Source organism: Rhagoletis zephyria, unplaced genomic scaffold, assembly GCF_001687245.7.
Source record: "Rhagoletis zephyria isolate East Lansing unplaced genomic scaffold, Rhagoletis_zephyria_1.1 Rzeph_scaffold_03741, whole genome shotgun sequence".
NCBI lineage: Eukaryota > Metazoa > Arthropoda > Insecta > Diptera > Tephritidae > Rhagoletis > Rhagoletis zephyria.
Window position 1 is genome coordinate 39,322 of NW_016160824.1, and position 18,460 is coordinate 57,781.

General features: G+C 38.1%; 4 protein-coding genes across 6 annotated transcripts in view; 2 read left to right on the forward strand and 2 right to left on the reverse strand.

Annotated features, from left to right (window-relative positions):
• The window catches only part of rno (PHD finger protein rhinoceros), a 22,113-nt gene extending 17,914 nt beyond the window's left edge, over positions 1–4,199 (reverse strand). Inside the window, exons 1-4 of the mRNA XM_017624695.1 lie at positions 2,284–4,199; positions 1,372–2,212; positions 1,081–1,275; positions 789–1,005 (exon numbers count right to left, since the gene is read on the reverse strand). Coding sequence (XP_017480184.1) covers positions 789–1,005; positions 1,081–1,275; positions 1,372–1,841 — 882 coding nt within the window. The 5' untranslated portion in view covers positions 1,842–2,212; positions 2,284–4,199. The remainder of the gene's footprint in view (positions 1–788; positions 1,006–1,080; positions 1,276–1,371; positions 2,213–2,283) is intronic.
• Positions 4,200–9,859: 5,660 nt separating this feature from the next.
• mri (BTB/POZ domain-containing protein mrityu) lies at positions 9,860–12,533 on the forward strand. Of its 2 annotated transcripts, none has more exons than XM_017624701.1 (5): positions 9,860–10,464; positions 10,536–11,026; positions 11,288–11,485; positions 11,544–11,861; positions 12,212–12,533. In XM_017624701.1, exons 1-5 carry the CDS (start codon positions 10,295–10,297, stop codon positions 12,406–12,408), a joined length of 1,374 nt encoding a protein of 457 aa, XP_017480190.1. In that variant the 5' UTR covers positions 9,860–10,294; the 3' UTR covers positions 12,409–12,533. The 2 variants fall into 2 exon arrangements, with proteins under 2 accessions (XP_017480190.1, XP_017480189.1); XM_017624700.1 differs by having other exon boundaries at positions 9,865–10,464; positions 10,530–11,026; positions 12,212–12,530.
• Positions 12,534–12,535: 2 nt separating this feature from the next.
• Positions 12,536–18,044, reverse strand: Gk1 (Glycerol kinase 1). 2 transcript variants are annotated; one of them, XM_017624698.1, is made up of 6 exons: positions 17,702–18,044; positions 17,521–17,630; positions 17,362–17,463; positions 13,185–14,077; positions 12,878–13,115; positions 12,536–12,815 (listed from the first exon to the last, which is right to left on the reverse strand). In XM_017624698.1, exons 2-6 carry the CDS (start codon positions 17,590–17,592, stop codon positions 12,606–12,608), a joined length of 1,515 nt encoding a protein of 504 aa, XP_017480187.1. In that variant the 5' UTR covers positions 17,593–17,630; positions 17,702–18,044; the 3' UTR covers positions 12,536–12,605. The 2 variants fall into 2 exon arrangements, with proteins under 2 accessions (XP_017480187.1, XP_017480185.1); XM_017624696.1 differs by having other exon boundaries at positions 17,521–18,044.
• Positions 14,916–16,963, forward strand: NitFhit (ntrilase and fragile histidine triad fusion protein NitFhit). Its single transcript, XM_017624699.1, has one exon. It carries the CDS (start codon positions 15,153–15,155, stop codon positions 16,560–16,562), a length of 1,410 nt encoding a protein of 469 aa, XP_017480188.1. The 5' UTR covers positions 14,916–15,152; the 3' UTR covers positions 16,563–16,963.
• Positions 18,045–18,460: the final 416 nt, after the last annotated feature.

The following is an 18,460-nucleotide window of genomic DNA, read 5'->3' on the forward strand; positions in this document are numbered from 1 at the left end:
GTTTTTACAATTTACATATCTGTGCCGTTTAATTAAAGTAGCCTAAGTCCATTTAAAGCAACATTTCACTGGGTTCCCAAACAATAATTTAACGTTTGCCATTGTAGTTGAAACTTTAAACGGCACAGATATGTATACTCCAATACAAAAAATACATATTTTGTTGTAGCGGTAATTTCTGCAAATTCAACTCAAAATTTGTATGTTTTGGATTATGACACTATTGAATTATATCAGCAATATACAAGTGTGTCAACTTCAAATTTTCGAATGCACACCTCGAGTTCTTCGATAACGCGCTCAAATTGGGTTTCAGTAATGGAAAAAGCACCGTATNGGGATAAGCCCTTTTCCATTTAAAGCAACATTTCACTGGGTTCCCAAACAATATTTTAACGTTTGCCATTGTAGTTGAAGATTGCCTTTTAATAGAAGATTTTAAAAAATATAAAACTTTTCAGGGGAAAAGAAATTATTATTTTTTAATTCAAAGTCAAACTTTCTAAAATCACTTAAGCTATGATGTACTGTGCAACGATCTTCCGTCATATCTTATCAAATTTGTCGTTCCACAATACATCATACTCCTACACCGTCGAAAACACAAACAACCAGAAAGAAGTAACTTAAGCTACTTTAAACGGCACAGATATGTATACTCCAATACAAAAAATTGTAGCGGTAATTTCTGCAAATTCAACTCAATATTTGTATGTTTAGGATTATAACACTATTGAATTATATGAGCAATATACAAGTGTGTCAACTTCAAATTTTCAAATGCACACCTCGAGTTCTTCGATAACGCGCTCAAATTGGGTTTCAGTAATGGAAAAAGCACCGTATTGCGCACGATCAGAGTTGAGTAATTCCAGCCATGCTTCATCGACTGGATCAATGTCGTAGGCACATGTATTCTCCGCTTGCGCAACCACATTTGTCAGACAATGTAACTCGCTGGAGTAAGTATCGTCTTTGGTTATACGCAGAAAGCGATTCTTGGGACTACAAACAAATTAAATATGTGTAAATATTTAGTACTTCAATGTGCGAAATTTTGTGAACCAGCTTATATCTTACAGTTTAAAGTCATGCGCAGGCGGCACTATTGGTTCTGACAGCACGTAAACGGTTGGTTCTGGCAAAGAGTCGGGATTTACAGGCACCTGCACGCCCTTCTCCCACTCTTGCTTCCACTGATCATTTACTACGAGATACTCGTAATTAGCCAAAGGCTCCGAATCCGGCAATTTCATTGCGCTTATGAGATCCTTGCTACAATTAAAACATATATATTATTATATTAATTTTAAAATGTATTATTAAAACCTTAGAACTAAAGCTATTTAACTTTGCCACATTCGTACTTACCGATACAGTTCGGCCGGTGCCTCCGTTGAGCTTCGATTGTAAATACTTGAAATCTTAATATCTGCTACTGGCCGCGGTTGCCATGCTGCCGCCGAAGAGGAAGATCCTTGGCTGGCTGCTACTTTCGCACTTGTGGCAGCTAATGCTGCCATTTCTTCGGGTACCAAAGCTACCACACTATTTTGCTCATTTTCGGCATTACTATTGCTTATAGAGGAAGAAGCAGTATAAGGCAGGCTTAATGGTACGCTACCCACTATGCTTCCGCAGTGGCTGCCACCATTTGCACCGCCATTGTTGCCATTAAGCCCACTTCCAACTGCAGCGCCACCACTGCCACTACCGCTACCATTGCTTCCACCTCCGCCATTAGGTGGCCGCCCTTTACGCCGTTTTGTCGGCGGAGGCTGTGGTTCAACGTCGAGTCGTTGATGATGTTGATGATTACCGCGTTTACCTCTTTGTGACATCTTTCATTGGTAACAGTTAATTTCTATTCGCTCAATTGAACTCAAGAAAGATGAAATTACCTTACGTTTTACGTATGATAGGAGATAAATTCTTCTGTTTAATGTTGTCACTTTTCACTTGCGCCTTTTTGCCGCATTTAAGCACAACATTAGATTTTTAAGTGGTTTGCTATTTGGTTAAGTGGCTTTTTGTAAATAGTGCAGTTTATGTTTGAGTTTTTTGTTTTTGATTGCTTTATGCACTAACGTAGTTTGCTATCTTTTTAATTGCGATTGGATAAGCCCTATTAGGTATATCTTTGAATGTATTCTGGTTTGCACTTTTATATTATATGTATGTAAGTAAGTGTGTATTTTATTTAGAATCAGACCTGAAAATAAATGGATATTATAAAAATCCTTTATTTGAAGAAACTCTATTAGGATCAACAAGTGTACTTACTACATGCTTAAATCCTTAATTGGCTAACCAAATGATGTGCTGATGCTGCTTTAGTGTCTGCTGGTAATGAGGATGGGTTTTTGGTCTTAATTGAAATAACCCCACACTGCTCCCCACTTTTATCAAAAATGTATATGTCAATATTTTAACGTTGAGATTTGAAATTCTATCCACTTTACGTATGCTCGTACTATGGTGACGGAGAGTTGAATCTCGTGCACGTCGTCGCAAGCGTCGGGAAAACATGGAGCGAGACGCTGCTTCTTGTCCGTGCCCGTGACGCGCCACTTTGCTGATTATAAGACACTACTCCGACCAGGCTAGAGATGTGTATTTAACACGTCCCGCCCACTTATACTATGCAAGAAGGCGTTAGTGTTTACTAAGATGCTGCAAGGCAATAGTGTTGCTGACTAATGACCATATAAATGGTCAGTTGTAAAAATTATCGTAAGATAATAATTTGCTAGTGTTCAATAAAGTCCACTTTGACGATATGTTGCAAATAACATTGGGGAAGCTTCAATGCTCACTATAGTTTTTATTGCAACTAATGGGACTAAGTTTGTGCCACTACTGATGAACTTATACTTATTCCGAAACATTGCCTTCCTTTAGAATAGATTCCGCCTTTATTGTGCATCAGTTTTCGCAGTGTGTATTTTGTGTATATTTTCTTTTGTTTTTCAGTTTCCTTGCACTTTAGAAAATACCTCTTATGGGTTTACTTTTTTTCAAACGTCTCGAATTCTCGGTTTCCCTCAAATGGGATATTTCTATTACAAATTGTCTTCAAGATCTGCTTTGTGATTTAACCATTAAACACTTTCTTAGCCGAATAAATAGCATTGAATTTAATAATTTTTTTAGAACACTCTGCGCTTAAATTTTGTGTCTTGCTCTACGTTTTTGCCTTCGCTATTCGTCTTTTGACTGACGGCTATCTCTTACTCACTCTTACCTATTCACTTTCTCATTCTTACTTACAGCACACATGCACGGTTCACCGTTCGATTTCCACTTTACGCACTCTGCTTTGAGGCGCAGCGCACAGAAGATTGCAAAGAAAATCTCAAAGAAGAATCACAATAAGGCGGAGCGCTTAGCCTTCTAATGTGGCTATCCCTTTCATAATTTTTTGACTTATTTTTAAGTAAAATACAATTAAATTAATTATATGCAAATAAATTATTGGTTTACAGTTTTTGTTTTTTCTCCACATATTCGTTTGTCCGTGCCTGCTATTCCCAAATTCGCCGGAAAACTCAACATTATACATCCGAACGCCAACAGATGGCAGCAGTATCACACGGCGAATTCCGCGGAATTGCAAAACTAAATACACTGCAAAACCACATTAAGCGCACTAGTCGTCGCCCACGAAATGATAGTATGCACGTGTGAATGAATGAGATAGTCGTATATGCAGCGATGTCTTTTGGTAAAATTAAATGGTAAATTTTTGCTCGTATCGAGTACATGCGATATATCCACGACATGAAAATAATTTTATATGGAATCTTACAAACGCCATTCAGTTAGGCCACCAAATACGATTATTTTCGCGCAAATTCATTTCTTTTTCCCGTCATTTTTTTCCCCCCCAACTTTACGAGCAAAATGGTTTTCCAACGTCGGTCCCGTTTCCTACTTGTTCCCTTTTTTGCGAATAGCTACCATCGAAAGCCAAGAAAATTAACTTTTGCCGCCGCAATTTCTCGTAGAACACATTTTTACTCACTATACACAAAATTTTTACCATTTTTTAGTGCGCAATGCGCAACTTTACTTTAGTTCATATATTTTGAGATACCTTCTATCAATTTGCACCGTAGAAATTGCTTTTCTTTAATTTCTTTTATATTTACAAGACGTCGTCGCCATTATTAATTTTTCGACACTCCATTTTTACTTCGCCTTAGCCACCTCTTCGCTGCATTTGTCATTGCTGATAGTAGCCGCCAGATGGCTATCGTTACTTACATCAATTTACGTTCATTGTGAATGGAAACTCAAACCTCCATTTTTCCCCACACTTTTAAGGGGTACTCGTCAAAGAAACCACTTTTCTCCCCACACTTTTAAGGGGTACTCTTCGCGGGAACTTCACTTCTTCACACATTTTTAAGGGGCACTCGTCGCGCGTACCGCGTTTCACCTCACATTTTTACAGGGCACACGTCGCGCGAACCGCATTTTCCCCACATTTTTAAGGGGTACTCGCCGCGCTAACCGCGTTTCTCCCTTCATTTAAGGAGTACTCGTCGCGAGGGCCGCATTTCTCCCCACATTTGGGGTACTCTTCGCGCGAACTTCATTTCTCCCCTATTTTACAGGTCCCCTTTCAAACACGTCAAGTCTTGAAAGCAATTTTTTTCGCAATCTCTTTTGTGTTTTCTATTTGCTTCCACACGCGTCAACTTTAATGGAATTCAAGTCCTTGGTTCTTTAAATGGGAAGCAATGAAAAGATCAAAAGAGACAAGAAAACTTGAAACGAATTGACGGTGCGGAGGTATCTGTACTCTTCCCCTCTCTTCTCACCTCCTTCGCCTCCGAACAAGCAGACTTGAAAGCAAGACTTGACGTGTCTGAAAGGGGACCAGGTTACTCGTTGCGCGAACCGAATTTCTTTCCACACTTTTAAAGGCGGATTCATTGTTCTATTTCCAAACTAAAGCTCTCCCAGAGAGAGAAACACAACAACAACCACATGAAGGAAAAGTTCTGACCTAAAACGATGAATCCGCTTTAAGGGTTACTCGTCGCGCAAATCCCATTTCTCCCATTCATATTTAAGGGGCACTCGTCGCGTGAACCAGATTTCTCCCCACACTTTTAAGGTGTACTCTTCGCACGAACTCCATTTCTCCCCACAATTTTAATTAGTACTCATACGACGAATACTTGTCTTCCCCACATTTTCACCAGTATCAATGCGATGCCTCACAAACTCCGTTCTGCCCCGATTGTTTCCAACCTTGCCGAATATGTATTTAGGGTGAAAATCCATAGCGTTGTGCTGGTATTTTCCTTCCAAACTATCCATCCATGCATTGATGTCTACCGCAATGTCCTTCTCGCCAAGATCACGGCTCCGTGGCGAAGTTTGTCAATCTTGATGCCTTGGTCAAATAGGAGATCTACACCAATGGTGACTTCATTCACTATAGACTTGTGTCCGTATTCCCGATTGCGACTTTGCATGTTAGTTCGCCTTAAACTTGGGTGTCCTCACTTATTGCTGTCCTCAACTTTTCACCAGTAAATGGCCTCACCTCCTGGAGCGTTTGTCGAAGTGGTTGGACGATTCAACTGCGAATCTCGAAACGAAAACGATCTTTTAGATAATCCCTCTTACCGTCGAATTTGTCTGCCTCTCTTTAATTTTCTCTTGTTTCACCACGCATTTCTCTTGTAACTCCGTAAGTAGTACATTGCCACTGACTAAATTCTCGTGAAGCTGTGTACTTTTCACATCTACTTGTAGGGAAATCTCCCACGAGAACTGCGACATCTCATCTCTACTGTACTTCATTGAGCTGTATTTGCATCATCTGTGGCATGGCAGCCAATAACGTGTTCATGTCTGTACCCCTCGATGAACCTGGAGGCTTTATATTTCTTCAACCTTCGTGGATGTCTCCTGGGTGAATTCTCGTTCTGCGTTATTGTGAAGTGATAAAAATAACCATTTCAAACCGCATTTATTTCCGAACGTGGATAATCATCGGTTTGCCAATTCATTTTTGAGACGTAGTATGGTCAAATTATAGAACTTCGTCATTTTAAAGCTTTCTCCTATTGGATTTTTTAATGATCCCAATTCTGAAACCTATATTTACAATTATGCTTGAATACTTGACGGATTTCCTAAAGATCAGCCAATTAAATGTCAGCCAGCTGTTCAATTTAAACTCAGTTTACTTAAACTAAGTTTAAACTGGCACTGTAGAACTGGCCCTAGCAAATGAACGCTAGCAAGAAAAAGGGGTTGTAAAGGTATTTGTAAGCCGAATATCGTTGCAGGTCCAAATGGAAACTCTACGAATTGCATATTGAGTATCGCACAATGTCATTTCAGTTATATGGACCTTACTTTGTCGTATTATTTAATGAAATTACATGTACATATGTATAACTGTCATCCCTAAATTGGCGCGACAAGCCCCAAGCAGCTGTCAAAAATCCTCATGCTCATACAATTTGTAAGATTCATCCCACAATAACGCGGCGCTAGTGCCGAGCAAATGGAATTTTCATCTCTGACAGGGCGTTACGTGTTAAAATTGGATGCGGATAACGGAAAGAGAGAGGGCAAAAAAGTGAAAGAAGAAAAGAGAATAAAAACGATAGGAAGTTGGAAAATGTCAAAAATTACGCCACGCTGGTTTGGGTATAACGCGCCCTGGCACTCGCTGACATTGGATAACGCAACGCTTAGCGCTCGAATTTAATGACGTCAGTTATTTTGATTTTCTTGTTGTTTTGCAACTTCAACAGAAACGGAAGATTTTTTTATTGATGACTGTAGGTCAAAGCGTCAAATTACACATACATGTAATTTGATCAAACAATTTGACCGTGTAAGGTCCATATTAGATTAAGTCGGATTCATCCCACGGTGCAGCGAACAAAGGTGGCGCCGTCAGTGGTACCGCTACTTTGGTTTTGCCGATTTTGACAGTTGTGGTAACTTGTAAATAAAACTTTGTTTACAAATCAGCGAAAGAGAAATTTGAATTATAAGTGAAAAATCAGTTTAAATTGTGTTAATTTGCAATTTGTGAGTGATTTTTGAGTTGAAGACGGCGTAAAAACTATTAAAATGAAGTGCTGTGTGTTAAATTGCGACAGCCATCAAGATCCAAGATGCGTAGATGCAAGTGTAGCGCTGGGACGAATCGCTGCATTTTGTGTACATAGGGAACGGCAAAGCCGTTCCCGAAATGTTTCTTATTATTACATTAACAGCATTTCCTCACAATGATTTTGCTTCTGCTCCAAGCAGCCTCCATTAGCAAGTTAACTAATCAATCCCGCTGAGATGCTGCCGCAGTTTTCTGCTGCAGCCTTAATTGCAAAGCAATGGAGTGCACTAAAGCCTTTGCTGAAGCAGCCTCAATTGCAAGGCAAAGGAGTGCACTAAAATGTTACATATTCTCTAATAGATTACGTAAAATAGCAATATTTTCGCATTTAGCAAAATTAAAACACGTTTTTCGCTGTAAAGTGAACTGTTTTGGCAGCTTCAACTCGTTCTTCTTTTCGCTCTATTCTTTGTTTACTTGTGGTAAACAAATGTCAACGCCCAGGACGGCGCAATCTTGTATTCTATCATTCTTGGATTCATCCAAGGTGCTGTTACTTAAGGACCATTCACATACAACTTTCCTCCCTTTGCTTGACAGTTCAAACTTTGACAACAAAGCGTGAAACGCAGAAGGTATGCTACAATAAACGCTTTGACAGCTTGTGCGTTCTCCTTTTCCTCCATGTATTTTATCTGTAAAATAGATAACAATATAATAATATGCATTAATAATAGCAATAAAAATTCCTATTTACCCTATTTTTGTCATTAAATGCAAATGCAAGCGCACGAGAAAAGATACAGCTGATTGCTAAAGCGGGCAAAAGATGAGAGTTGCCCAATATTTTGCTTTGCTTTGCTTCAAACGTTTTTTATGTGAGCATACTCATGCATATGCCTACATCGATCTTATATGTCAAACCAAAGAACTATCAAGCAAAGCGAAGAAAGTTGTATGTGAATCAGCCTTTAGGGTTTACACCGGACAATATTGTCAAGACAATTATGTCAAAATGATGTGTTTGTTGTAATATGAATTTGCCGTGTTTACAACAAACACATAATTTTGACATAATTGTCTTGACAATTTTGTTTGGTGTAAACCCTAACTTAGCAGACAAACCGATTTCTGGTTTTTTCTTTCGCCGTACTTGTTTTTTGTTTTGCTTTTACTTATTTGACAGCACACACGTGAAAAGCAAAAACAAAATTCATTTAAAGTTGGGCAGCTTGATCGTAAAAGCAAGACAAACTATAAAGAATAGCAAGTAAAACTATTTTTATTCACTCAAATGATCATCGTTATAAACTTATCACAAACTTTTTCTTGCAAACATTGCACACTGAAACTCTTTCATCACTACTCGTATCCAAGTCAAAAAAGCTTCAGAATTAAACGCTTGGTTATCGGCCCATCTTCTTCCAGCAATAAATAAACTATACTAACTAGACGCAAACTACAGCACTTCACTCAGTATTTTTAGCAATCCTATTGAATACCTTTGCATTTAAAAAAAAAAGAAAAAGAAAAGGTCAATTCGAAACGTAAACAAACAGCACACAACATAAAAGTCTAACTAATGCAGATAAGCCAAAAAGTTGTTATAAAAGCAACTGCGAGTGATTTATTTTTTATAACAAGAAATAAATGACAATTTGTGACACAGCAATAAATGGGTCGGTTATTTTCGGTCTCTGCCCAAAGATGAAACTCATTTTCTACTCATTATAGTGACGACTCCACTACCCGCACATTATTTAAATTCGCAAGATCTTCATCACTGAGGCAAATGCTAGCGGATCTTTGAAATTCAATTTTTTTTAACCTCGGGTCGAGTAAAATTAATGCAGTTAGCAAAAAATAATGATCGATGGATAGATTTTAGACAAGAACAGAGTTCATATTTTTTGAAAATATTTTTACAATTATTCTGCAATTAATCGATTAATCAAATATATTAAAACAATACAATTAAATGGTATACGCACGAGGCGAGTTCGCATTCAACTCACGCAGTGTTGCACGAAAAAAAAGTTGAATGGCTAAATGTTGGCTGGCGACCAACTTTGTTGAAAGCGATTATTTGAAAGGCCGTTCGGGAAAATTTTANTCGGATATTTTCGGTCTTTGCTCAAAGATGAAACTCATTTTCTACTCATTATAGTAACGACTCCGCTACCCGTTTCCATAAGATGATCTGCGCACATTGTTTAAATTCGCAAGATCTTCATCACTGAGGAAAATGCTAGCGGATCTTTGAAATTCATTTTTTTAACCTCGGGTCGAGTAAAATTAATGCAGTTAGCAAAAAATAATGATCGATGGATAGATTTTAGACAAGAAAAGAGTTCATATTTTTTGAGAATATTTTTACAATTATTCTGCAATTAATCGATTAATCAAATATATTAAAACAATACAATTAAATGGTGTACGCACGAGGCGAGTTCGCATTCAACTTTTGCATTCAACTCACGCAGTGTTGCACGAAAAAAAAGTTGAATGGCTAAATGTTGGCTGGCGACCAACTTTGTTGAAAGCGATTAGTTGAAAGGCCGTTCAACCAAAAGTAGAATGCAAAGTTAAATGCAAACGCCTTTTTATGGCGAAGATTTTGACATTTTTTTATATTTTGATATTTTTAGCCTTTCATTTTTTTTTCGAGCAACACTGCGTGAGTTGAACACAAAAGTTGCCTGAAAAATCGCCACGTGCGAAAGCCCCATAAATCGTAAACTGAACAAGAATAATCGATTAATTTAATCAAATGATCAACCGCTGCCATCCCTTGTGGTGAATTACTAAAAAAATGTCTGATTTCGCGTTTGATTACGCTTTGGTAAAACAGCTCAAATCCGTATAGCTTTAAAAATTTCTGCCAAATTTTCCAATGCATTTTTAACTTTAATAGTTTGAAAAACATACAAACCACTATAAAATAAACTTTTATCGGCCATAAAAAATATTAAAGGTGCGCTAAAGCGAAGTCTCAAGATTAAAAGACTTACGTGGGGTGCGGGGATTGAGTGGCTAATGTCTCCGCTTTGTTGAAAATAAAAGTTTCAATACTCTGCGGAGCTTGTCAAATAATCAATAAACAAGTCCGGGGGACGTAATAACTTTCCAACGTCCATTGTCAATTGAAAAGTGGGTTGGTGTTATAGAAGCAATTTCAGCTTCGTCCACCCAACGGAAACGATGTCAACAACTCCAAATTCTGGAAATAGTAGTAGTAGCAACAACAACTCTACAAAATCCCCAAAACAAAATCAAGTTAACGGCGGCGATTCATACAGTGACAGTAGTAGCATTGAAGAAAATCTTGAATCCGAGGAGCGAAGGCGTAGAATTTTGAAAAACAGAAATAGGTGAAATTATTTGAATGCTTTAACAGGCCCAATAATTCTTATACCTAAGTTTGTTATTACTGTAGAAGCAGTGGCTATTTGCAACGCAACGTTAGTAGTAAATCACAGCCGCATCACCACGTTACGCAGCAAAGAGTCAGTATGAGTGCAGCAAGCGGTGCTATACCGAAACACGACAAGTCAAGTGCGGCAGGCTCTGCCGTATCCAATAATAGTGGCGGACAAAATGCTGGAGGTGGGGTTTTACTGCGTCCGGGAGATCGTATTGCACTGCTAGTGGACAATGTACGCTTTGTTATTGAGCAGGCACTAGTAACAGCACATCCAAACACCATGCTAGGTACAATGTTTAGCTCAGGCTTTCAATTTGTCCACCCCAACGAGCGCGGTGAATATGAAGTAGCTGAAGGCATTTCCCATACCGTTTTTCGTGCAATCCTAGAGTATTATAAAACTGGAATAATTCGCTGCCCTCCAACGGTATCTGTCCCCGAACTAAAAGAGGCATGTGATTATCTGCTTATACCATTCGACGCGACTACTGTTCGGTGCCAGAATTTACGTGAGTTCTCCCTTCAAACTAACTTATGGATGGTTTAGATGGATATAACCACTAAATTAACAAGTAGCATCCTTTCTTATTCAGAAAATTCTAGAAATATACATATGTACCTGCAATTCAGGGCCGTAAAACTATATTATGGTTATTTAGTAGCGTTTTTTCTCTCTCCCTTTTTTCTCTTCCTTTGTTGTTCTGACTTTTTAATACGTACTCATTTCCCTTCCCCCGCATGTACGTTTTTTGTGTTTGTACGTCTCAAAGGAGGTTTACTACATGAACTCAGCAACGAAGGTGCTCGTCAGCAATTCGAAGTTTTCCTTGAGGATCTTATACTGCCCCTAATGGTTGCGTCGGCACAACGTGGTGATCGAGAATGTCATGTTGTAGTTTTACTGGACGATGACGTTGTTGACTGGGATGAAGAGTTTCCTCCTCAAATGGGCGAAGAATACTGCCAAAGTACGTTATTTACTTTAAAACATCGGTTCATGTTTTAAATATATAAGTCTCATTGCAGCCGTTCACAGCACCGCTATGCATAGATTTTTTAAATATATTGAAAATCGCGACGTAGCTAAACAAGTTATGAAAGATCGTGGACTCAAAAAAATTCGTTGTGGCATCGAAGGATATCCAACACACAAGGAAAAGATTCGTCGCCGACCAGGCGGCCGTGCAGAAGTAATTTATAGTTATGTTCAACGACCCTTTATACACATGTCTTGGGAGAAGGAAGAAGCAAAAAGCCGTCACGTTGATTTTCAGTGTGTCAAATCCAAGTCGGTGACAAATTTGGCAGAAGCCAACGCAGATCCGCCTTTGGAATTGGACGCAAGTAAGATCTATTTTCACTTTTTAAGCTTATATGTATGTATATATTGCATTTACATATGAGGTCATGATAGCCTGAGGAGCCTATCTTCAAACAAAACTTTTTGAGTAATATGGGAAAGAAAGATCTCTAAATAATAAATACGGTATTTTACTGAAAAGTTCTTTGCACCTGCGTGATGCTACCTATTATAGTAAAAGAAAACTAAAAGGGTGTGTCTCGGTATATTGCCGTTTCGATTCTAGTAATGCATTTTAAGGCTGTACCTCAATTCTGACTCATGGCCTCATATACATATGTATATAAGTATAAAGTTGAAAACTAAAAGTGGTTATAATATTTCCTTCTTCTAGGTGGCAACCCAATACGACCAGTGGAAGTAAACATAAATGCAGAGGCGCGGGCACCCTTCGTTGCTGACGCTGAAGGGGCAGGTGGAGGAGGGGCTAATGCACCAGTTGCTGTCGCTGTTGACGAAGCGGCCGGTGGTGTAATCATGTTGAACGATCTTGAACAAGCCTCTGGCGGTGGCGTCGAAGAATCAGTCTGAATGCACATGTCCTAACAAAACAAAAAAAAAAACGTAGCATTTGTGAAAATACATTTAAAATTTATAAGCGTACGTACTCTTTTCCCTCTTCATATAACTAAATACTATAATGATATTAATATACGTTTTCTATTTACATAAGGGTTTATTTTATTTAGCTAATTATAACGATTGGTTTACAAGCCAAATTTTTATTATTAGAAGTCCAGCTTTGAAGATTCCGTCAGCGTAGACGTGTCCCAATTCATGCATCGCTCTACAGCCATCTTCCACTTTTTATAACGCATATTTCTTTCATGATTTCCAATGGTCGGCTTAAAAGTGCTCAATTGACCCGAACTGCCGACGAGAGGTGCTGTGATGTCATAACTTGGCTCTACCACCATATATGCAGCCAGTGCTGCACCCTGCAAATGGGAACATATATCAGTAACAGTATTTCATATTTGTATATAATATGGCTATTTACCAATGCGGTCGTCTCCTGCATCTTAGCACGGACGACATTGATGCCCACCAAATCAGCTTGCAGCTGCAGGAATAGATTATTTGCGGTCATACCGCCATCAACCATTAATTTTGTCATAGGAATACCGCAGTCTTTGCGCATGGATTCCAAAATATCTCTAACTTGGAAGCAGATGGCTTCCAGAGTTGCACGCACGATATGTTCGCTAGTTGTTTCTTCACTGAGGCCACATATTGCGCTATAATAATTGAATTGTAGGCTCTTCAGTATTTTACATCTAATTGCCCTTCGTTGTAACTAAACTTACCCACGAGCTTCTTGGTTCCAATATGGGGCATAAAGCCCACTGAACGCAGGAACAAAATAAACGTCTAAAGAGTCTTCAACTTTGCCCGCCATCTCTTCGACTTGACTGACCGAATCGAATAGTTCCAAGTTGTTCTTCATCCAATTTATAGCTGCTCCAGCTATTGCTACACTACCTTCTAAAGCATACATTACCGGTGCACGCGGACCTAGTTGATAACCAACCGTTGTAAGTAACCCGTGCTTAGACTGCACAATTGATGTTCCCGTATTATAGAGAAGAAAACAGCCTGTACCGTATGTAGACTTCGCAAGTCCATGACTCAAACATTGCTGGCCTACAAGGGCAGCCTGTTGATCTCCCAAACACGATGCGATTGGAACACCTTTCAAAGCACCCACAACTACATCACCGTACCTCTCTGCACTCGAACGAATTTGTGGTAACATTGAAGCGGGCAACCCAAAGAAACGTAGCAGATGAGGATCCCATCTCAAAGTCTCGATGTTCATTAGCATAGTTCGCGATGCATTTGTTACATCAGTTAGGTGGACTCCGCCATCAGGTCCCCCCGTCAACTTATAAATTAACCATGTATCAATAGTTCCAACTTGACAGGTATTTGCATCCATAGCTTTCTGAACTTCACCAACATGATCCCGCATCCAGCGCATTTTCAAGGCCGAGAAATATGGTGAAATAGGTAGTCCACATAGTGGTTTCAAGTAATTAATATTTCTCGACTTATTTGGTATAGTCTCAACCAGTTCATCAACAGTACTTGAAGTGCGATTATCTAACCAAATAATGGCATTATGCAATGGTTTACCGGTTGCCCGATCCCAAATTATAGTTGATTCCCTTTGGTTTGTTATACCAATTGAAACAATATCCTCAAAGTAGAAAGGTAATTTTAAACAATTAATGTGTAATATGCGGTTCAGAAATGAAGATATGTGTGTCAACTGATTATGTAAGTATGTATTTTTGTACATACATACATATATCTAATACATATGGGATATATGCCAGAATAATAGATGCAGAAGAATGATGTTCGCTGCATCGTGGGATATACATATCGTCCCGTTTCTGCGTTAAAACTAGTATCTGCAATAGAATCGTTCTAGAGAATACAAGGAAAAATTCTTATTTTCATCCACAAGGAAACAATAAACGCATCTTTTACTCAATATATCTGGTTCTACAAATACTGTTCAGCACTGACATTAAGTTTTTGTTTTAGTTTCAAACAGTATGAATGCTTAAACTTTTGTTGTAAGTGGAAACATTAGTTTTTCCTAAAAATGTGGATACGTGGTTAACGCAGAAACTAGACGATATGTATGTATATTTATAATGCATGGTAGAAACTAAATAAATAAATAAATAAATAAATAAAAGCGGTAACCAAATAGCCAGAAAGGCAAGAACACCTACAATAATATTTTTAACAAAAGAGAAAAAATTAACTAAAATGTAACATTCTTTCAGCAAATCGTTGCCTTAATATAACTAGAAAGGCCCTATCTGACATCGTCGCTGATTTACAAAAAGTCGCAACTAACTAAAAATTGAAAATTTACGTTTTAATTGATTATGATGCATTTGATCGAATTATGTGGCCTCGCATCGTTTTATGCAATAAAAGATTTTAGTTAGTTACGGCTTTGTGCATTTCAGCGACGATGCGAGATAGGGCCTTTCTATATTAAGGCAACGAAATGTGCGAAATATACTGCGGATTTGCTGTGTTTCAGGTCATAACTACGATTTATGATTAACAAAGTTCTAACCCTGAAAACAACACAGGAACGTGGTAGGTTTGGAAAAACTGTGGTGAAAATTTTCACTACTGCGAATTTTGACATTTCCTATAAAAAATATAAATAAATAAAAGAAATTTGGAATAGAGGGCAAAGGCGAAGAAAAAGGTAAAAGTCACAAGCACAGGAAAGTGGTAAATCAATGCTTTTCCATCAGCAATTAATTCAATTTGTGAGCGGAGCAGTATCCAAAAACTTTGTCCGCTTCAACAGACGGTCGCTGAGAATGTCCTCAAATTATGTACCCAAGGTTATTGCAATCGGGCAGATGTGTGCCACAAATGATAAAGATAACAATATGCGGCAAGTCGAAGAGTTATTTGTGAAGGCGAAAGGACAATCTGCCACAATTCTATTCTTGCCGGAATGTTGTGATTTCGTTGGGGAACATCGGAAGCAAACACTGGAGTTGTCAGAACCTTTGACCGGTGCGACCATGAATCAATACAAAGAGTTGGCTAAAAGTTATAAAATGTGGTTATCCTTGGGTGGCATACACGAATCCATACTCGATAAAAGTGGAGATAAAACCGATAAAATATACAACACACATGTGTTGTTGAACGATCTCGGTGAAGTGGTGAGCTTCTACCGAAAATTACATCTCTTTGATGTTGAAACAGATGAAATGCGTTTTCGGGAATCTGACGTCGTTACTCCGGGCTCACAGCTGGTTCCACCTGTTAACACACCTTTTGGCATGATAGGTATGCAAATCTGTTATGATTTACGATTCGGTGAGGCCAGTTACCTTTTACGTAAATCTGGAGCGCAGATACTAACATTTCCCTCTGCATTCGCTTACTCAACGGGCAAGGCACATTGGGAAATTCTTTTACGTGCACGCGCTATTGAGAATCAATGCTATGTTGTCGCTGCTGCACAAATTGGTGCACATAACTCTAAACGTACCAGTTGGGGCCACGCTTTGGTAGTTGACCCCTGGGGCAGAGTGCTTGCTAATTGCGAAAAGGAAGAACTAACGGTGGCAACAGCGGAAATTGATCTAGTCAAAAATATATCTGTGCAAAAGAATATGCCTGTGTTTCACCACAAACGAAATGATATTTATTCGTTAACAGCTTTTGGTATGGGAGCAATAGATATTCTGGAGGATCGAAAATTTGCAAATAACACAATACGTAAAGAAACAATTTTTTACGAAACAGAGCACAGTTTTGCATTCACTAATTTGCGCTGTGTAGTGGAGGGTCACGTTTTGGTCTCCACTAAACGTGTTACAAAACGTTTGGACAGCTTGCTATGTGACGAAATTTGTGACCTATTTTCCACAGTCTGTAAAATACAGCGTATGTTAGAGAATTTCTATAAAACAACATCCGCAACGGTCACCGTTCAGGATGGACCTGATGCTGGCCAAACGGTGCCACATGTACATTTCCACATTATGCCTCGACGACCAGGGGATTTCAGCGAAAATGATCACATTTACACACGTATGGACGATCGTTGCTTGGACCAACCAGACCGCACCATAGATGAGCGTATAGCAGAAGCGCAGAAGTATCGTGATTTTATAAAGGATCAATAATAATGTAGTACATATGTACATAAGTATGTATGTATATAGTAGCCAAATTTGTACAATAGGTATAATAATTTGTTAAATTGTTTTAAGGTATCAACATATGAGCCGTTTATTTGAAAGTAGCTTAAGTCATTTCACCCCTCTTTTGGATAAATGGTTGTTTACTTCGAAACTAGAGTATCTGTAAATCATTATACCTACCGCCATAAACTAAGGACAGAACTTGTTACATTTGGCAGATAAGTTGAACGAATAACATACGGATTCAGAAACAAGAAGTGATCACTGAAGTCAAACGGCATGAAATGACTTATACCGCTTTCAAAATAAACGGCTCATATGTATGTGTGTATATTAAAACTTTTAAATAAAAATTTTCAAATTCCGTATATACTTGGTATATATGTACGTACATATTTGCGACTTGAATTATGGCGTGATACTGAAATTGGTTTTCAGGTGAAGACACGTTTAATAATATAGAGATATAGCTCAAAATTTACGTTTTTCATGCAATTAATAAGATTTATAAGTAGAGTACACTCCGCCTAAAACTGATAAAGCTTTGTGGCTTTGCGTGACATTTATAACTTTGCCAGTAAAGCGCCAAACGCGAAAGGTATGCCACAATGTACGCCAAGAAAACAATTTTGTACTGCTTTACTCGTAATTTTATTTTTATTTTTTTTTTGTATTTAAGTTACCCCAGAAAAGTATTGTGTTTTCCCACAAAATTGAAATTTCTGTATATTATTAAACGTGCGATATAAATGTGTAGCTGTTTAGAGAGTTAAATATTTACCTTAACTGATCCTCCTAATTTTTCCAATTTTTTTACGGCTTCTTCCATGCATTCCACAACCAGATCGTATATGATGATGGGATCTTGTTCCACCCAGCCTTCCTAAAAGTGGTATTTAAAAATACAACTAATTCTATGCTCAAGTTTTCTTATTCAAACCTGTGGATAAATAGATGGCACTGCAATTTGATGATAGCATACGACGTTGTTTGTACCAGCGCGAAAAATCATAAAGCGGGCGGACGTGGTGCCTTCATCAATTGAGCCAACTAGTTTTCCAAAAGACATGATTTAAATTTGCTTTGGTTGCTCGAGCACAAATTACACTTGTTTGAATTACGTATATTGCGATTTTTGCACCCTGACCCTTGATCCGCTTGGCAATAAATTGATCGATACGATTCCTTATGACACTCGATTGGCGTAATGATATAAAGATACAAAAGTGTTGCTCCAATTCGAATAATGTATTTGCAGGTACGGAAATCAAATTGTTTTGCAAAACAAAAATATTCTAATTAATTTTCATATTAGCAACTGTTATCGTTGTTTATCATTCTCCAGTTTTTATGCAACAAAAAAAGTCTGATAAGAACATTGCATGGTTGCAATTAATGAGGAGCAAAAAAAGTATAATAAGGCCATGATGCAATAATAAAAGGTGGTATCAATTGTGACAGCTCGATTTGACACTGCCTTAGCTCAGTAGAACGAGAAGAAAAACGGGAAGAAATTAAGCCCCATTTGGGGAAAAATATAAAATTTCAAATTTTTTCCCAAACAAAATTTGCTTTTTTATAGTATATTCGTAATGAAATGAAATAAAATAAGATAAAATACCTTTTTAAGAAAAAAATGTGTATACTGAGTAAAAATGAAAAAAATATTCAACTATATTATTAGGCAGAGAATTGTTAAAGAAGTAACACTATCTCACCTAACTGGCCGTCTCCACAGGATAAAGTTTATATCTTGATACATATGTCAGAATATAATTTGCCAATGGAGATCGCTCATTGCTCTTCGAGAGCAATATATATCAGAGCTTATATCTTGCCATCTATTGCCGGCAATTTGGTAGTTTGACAGCTACATTTTC

Bases quoted from the DNA above. Each gene is read 5' to 3' on its own strand.
- NitFhit (XM_017624699.1), top strand. From the start codon at position 15,153: ATGCTTTTCCATCAGCAATTAATTCAATTTGTGAGCGGAGCAGTATCC.
- Gk1 (XM_017624696.1), bottom strand. From the start codon at position 17,649: ATGTCTTTTGGAAAACTAGTTGGCTCAATTGATGAAGGCACCACGTCC. The intron at 17,464-17,520 runs GTTTGAATAAGA...TACCACTTTTAG, and splicing joins TGCCATCTATTTATCCACAG to GAAGGCTGGGTGGAACAAGA. The intron at 12,816-12,877 runs GTAAATAGCCAT...TCCCATTTGCAG, and splicing joins TGCAGGAGACGACCGCATTG to GGTGCAGCACTGGCTGCATA.
- mri (XM_017624700.1), top strand. From the start codon at position 10,295: ATGTCAACAACTCCAAATTCTGGAAATAGTAGTAGTAGCAACAACAAC. The intron at 10,465-10,529 runs GTGAAATTATTT...TTATTACTGTAG, and splicing joins ATTTTGAAAAACAGAAATAG to AAGCAGTGGCTATTTGCAAC. The intron at 11,862-12,211 runs GTAAGATCTATT...TCCTTCTTCTAG, and splicing joins GCCTTTGGAATTGGACGCAA to GTGGCAACCCAATACGACCA.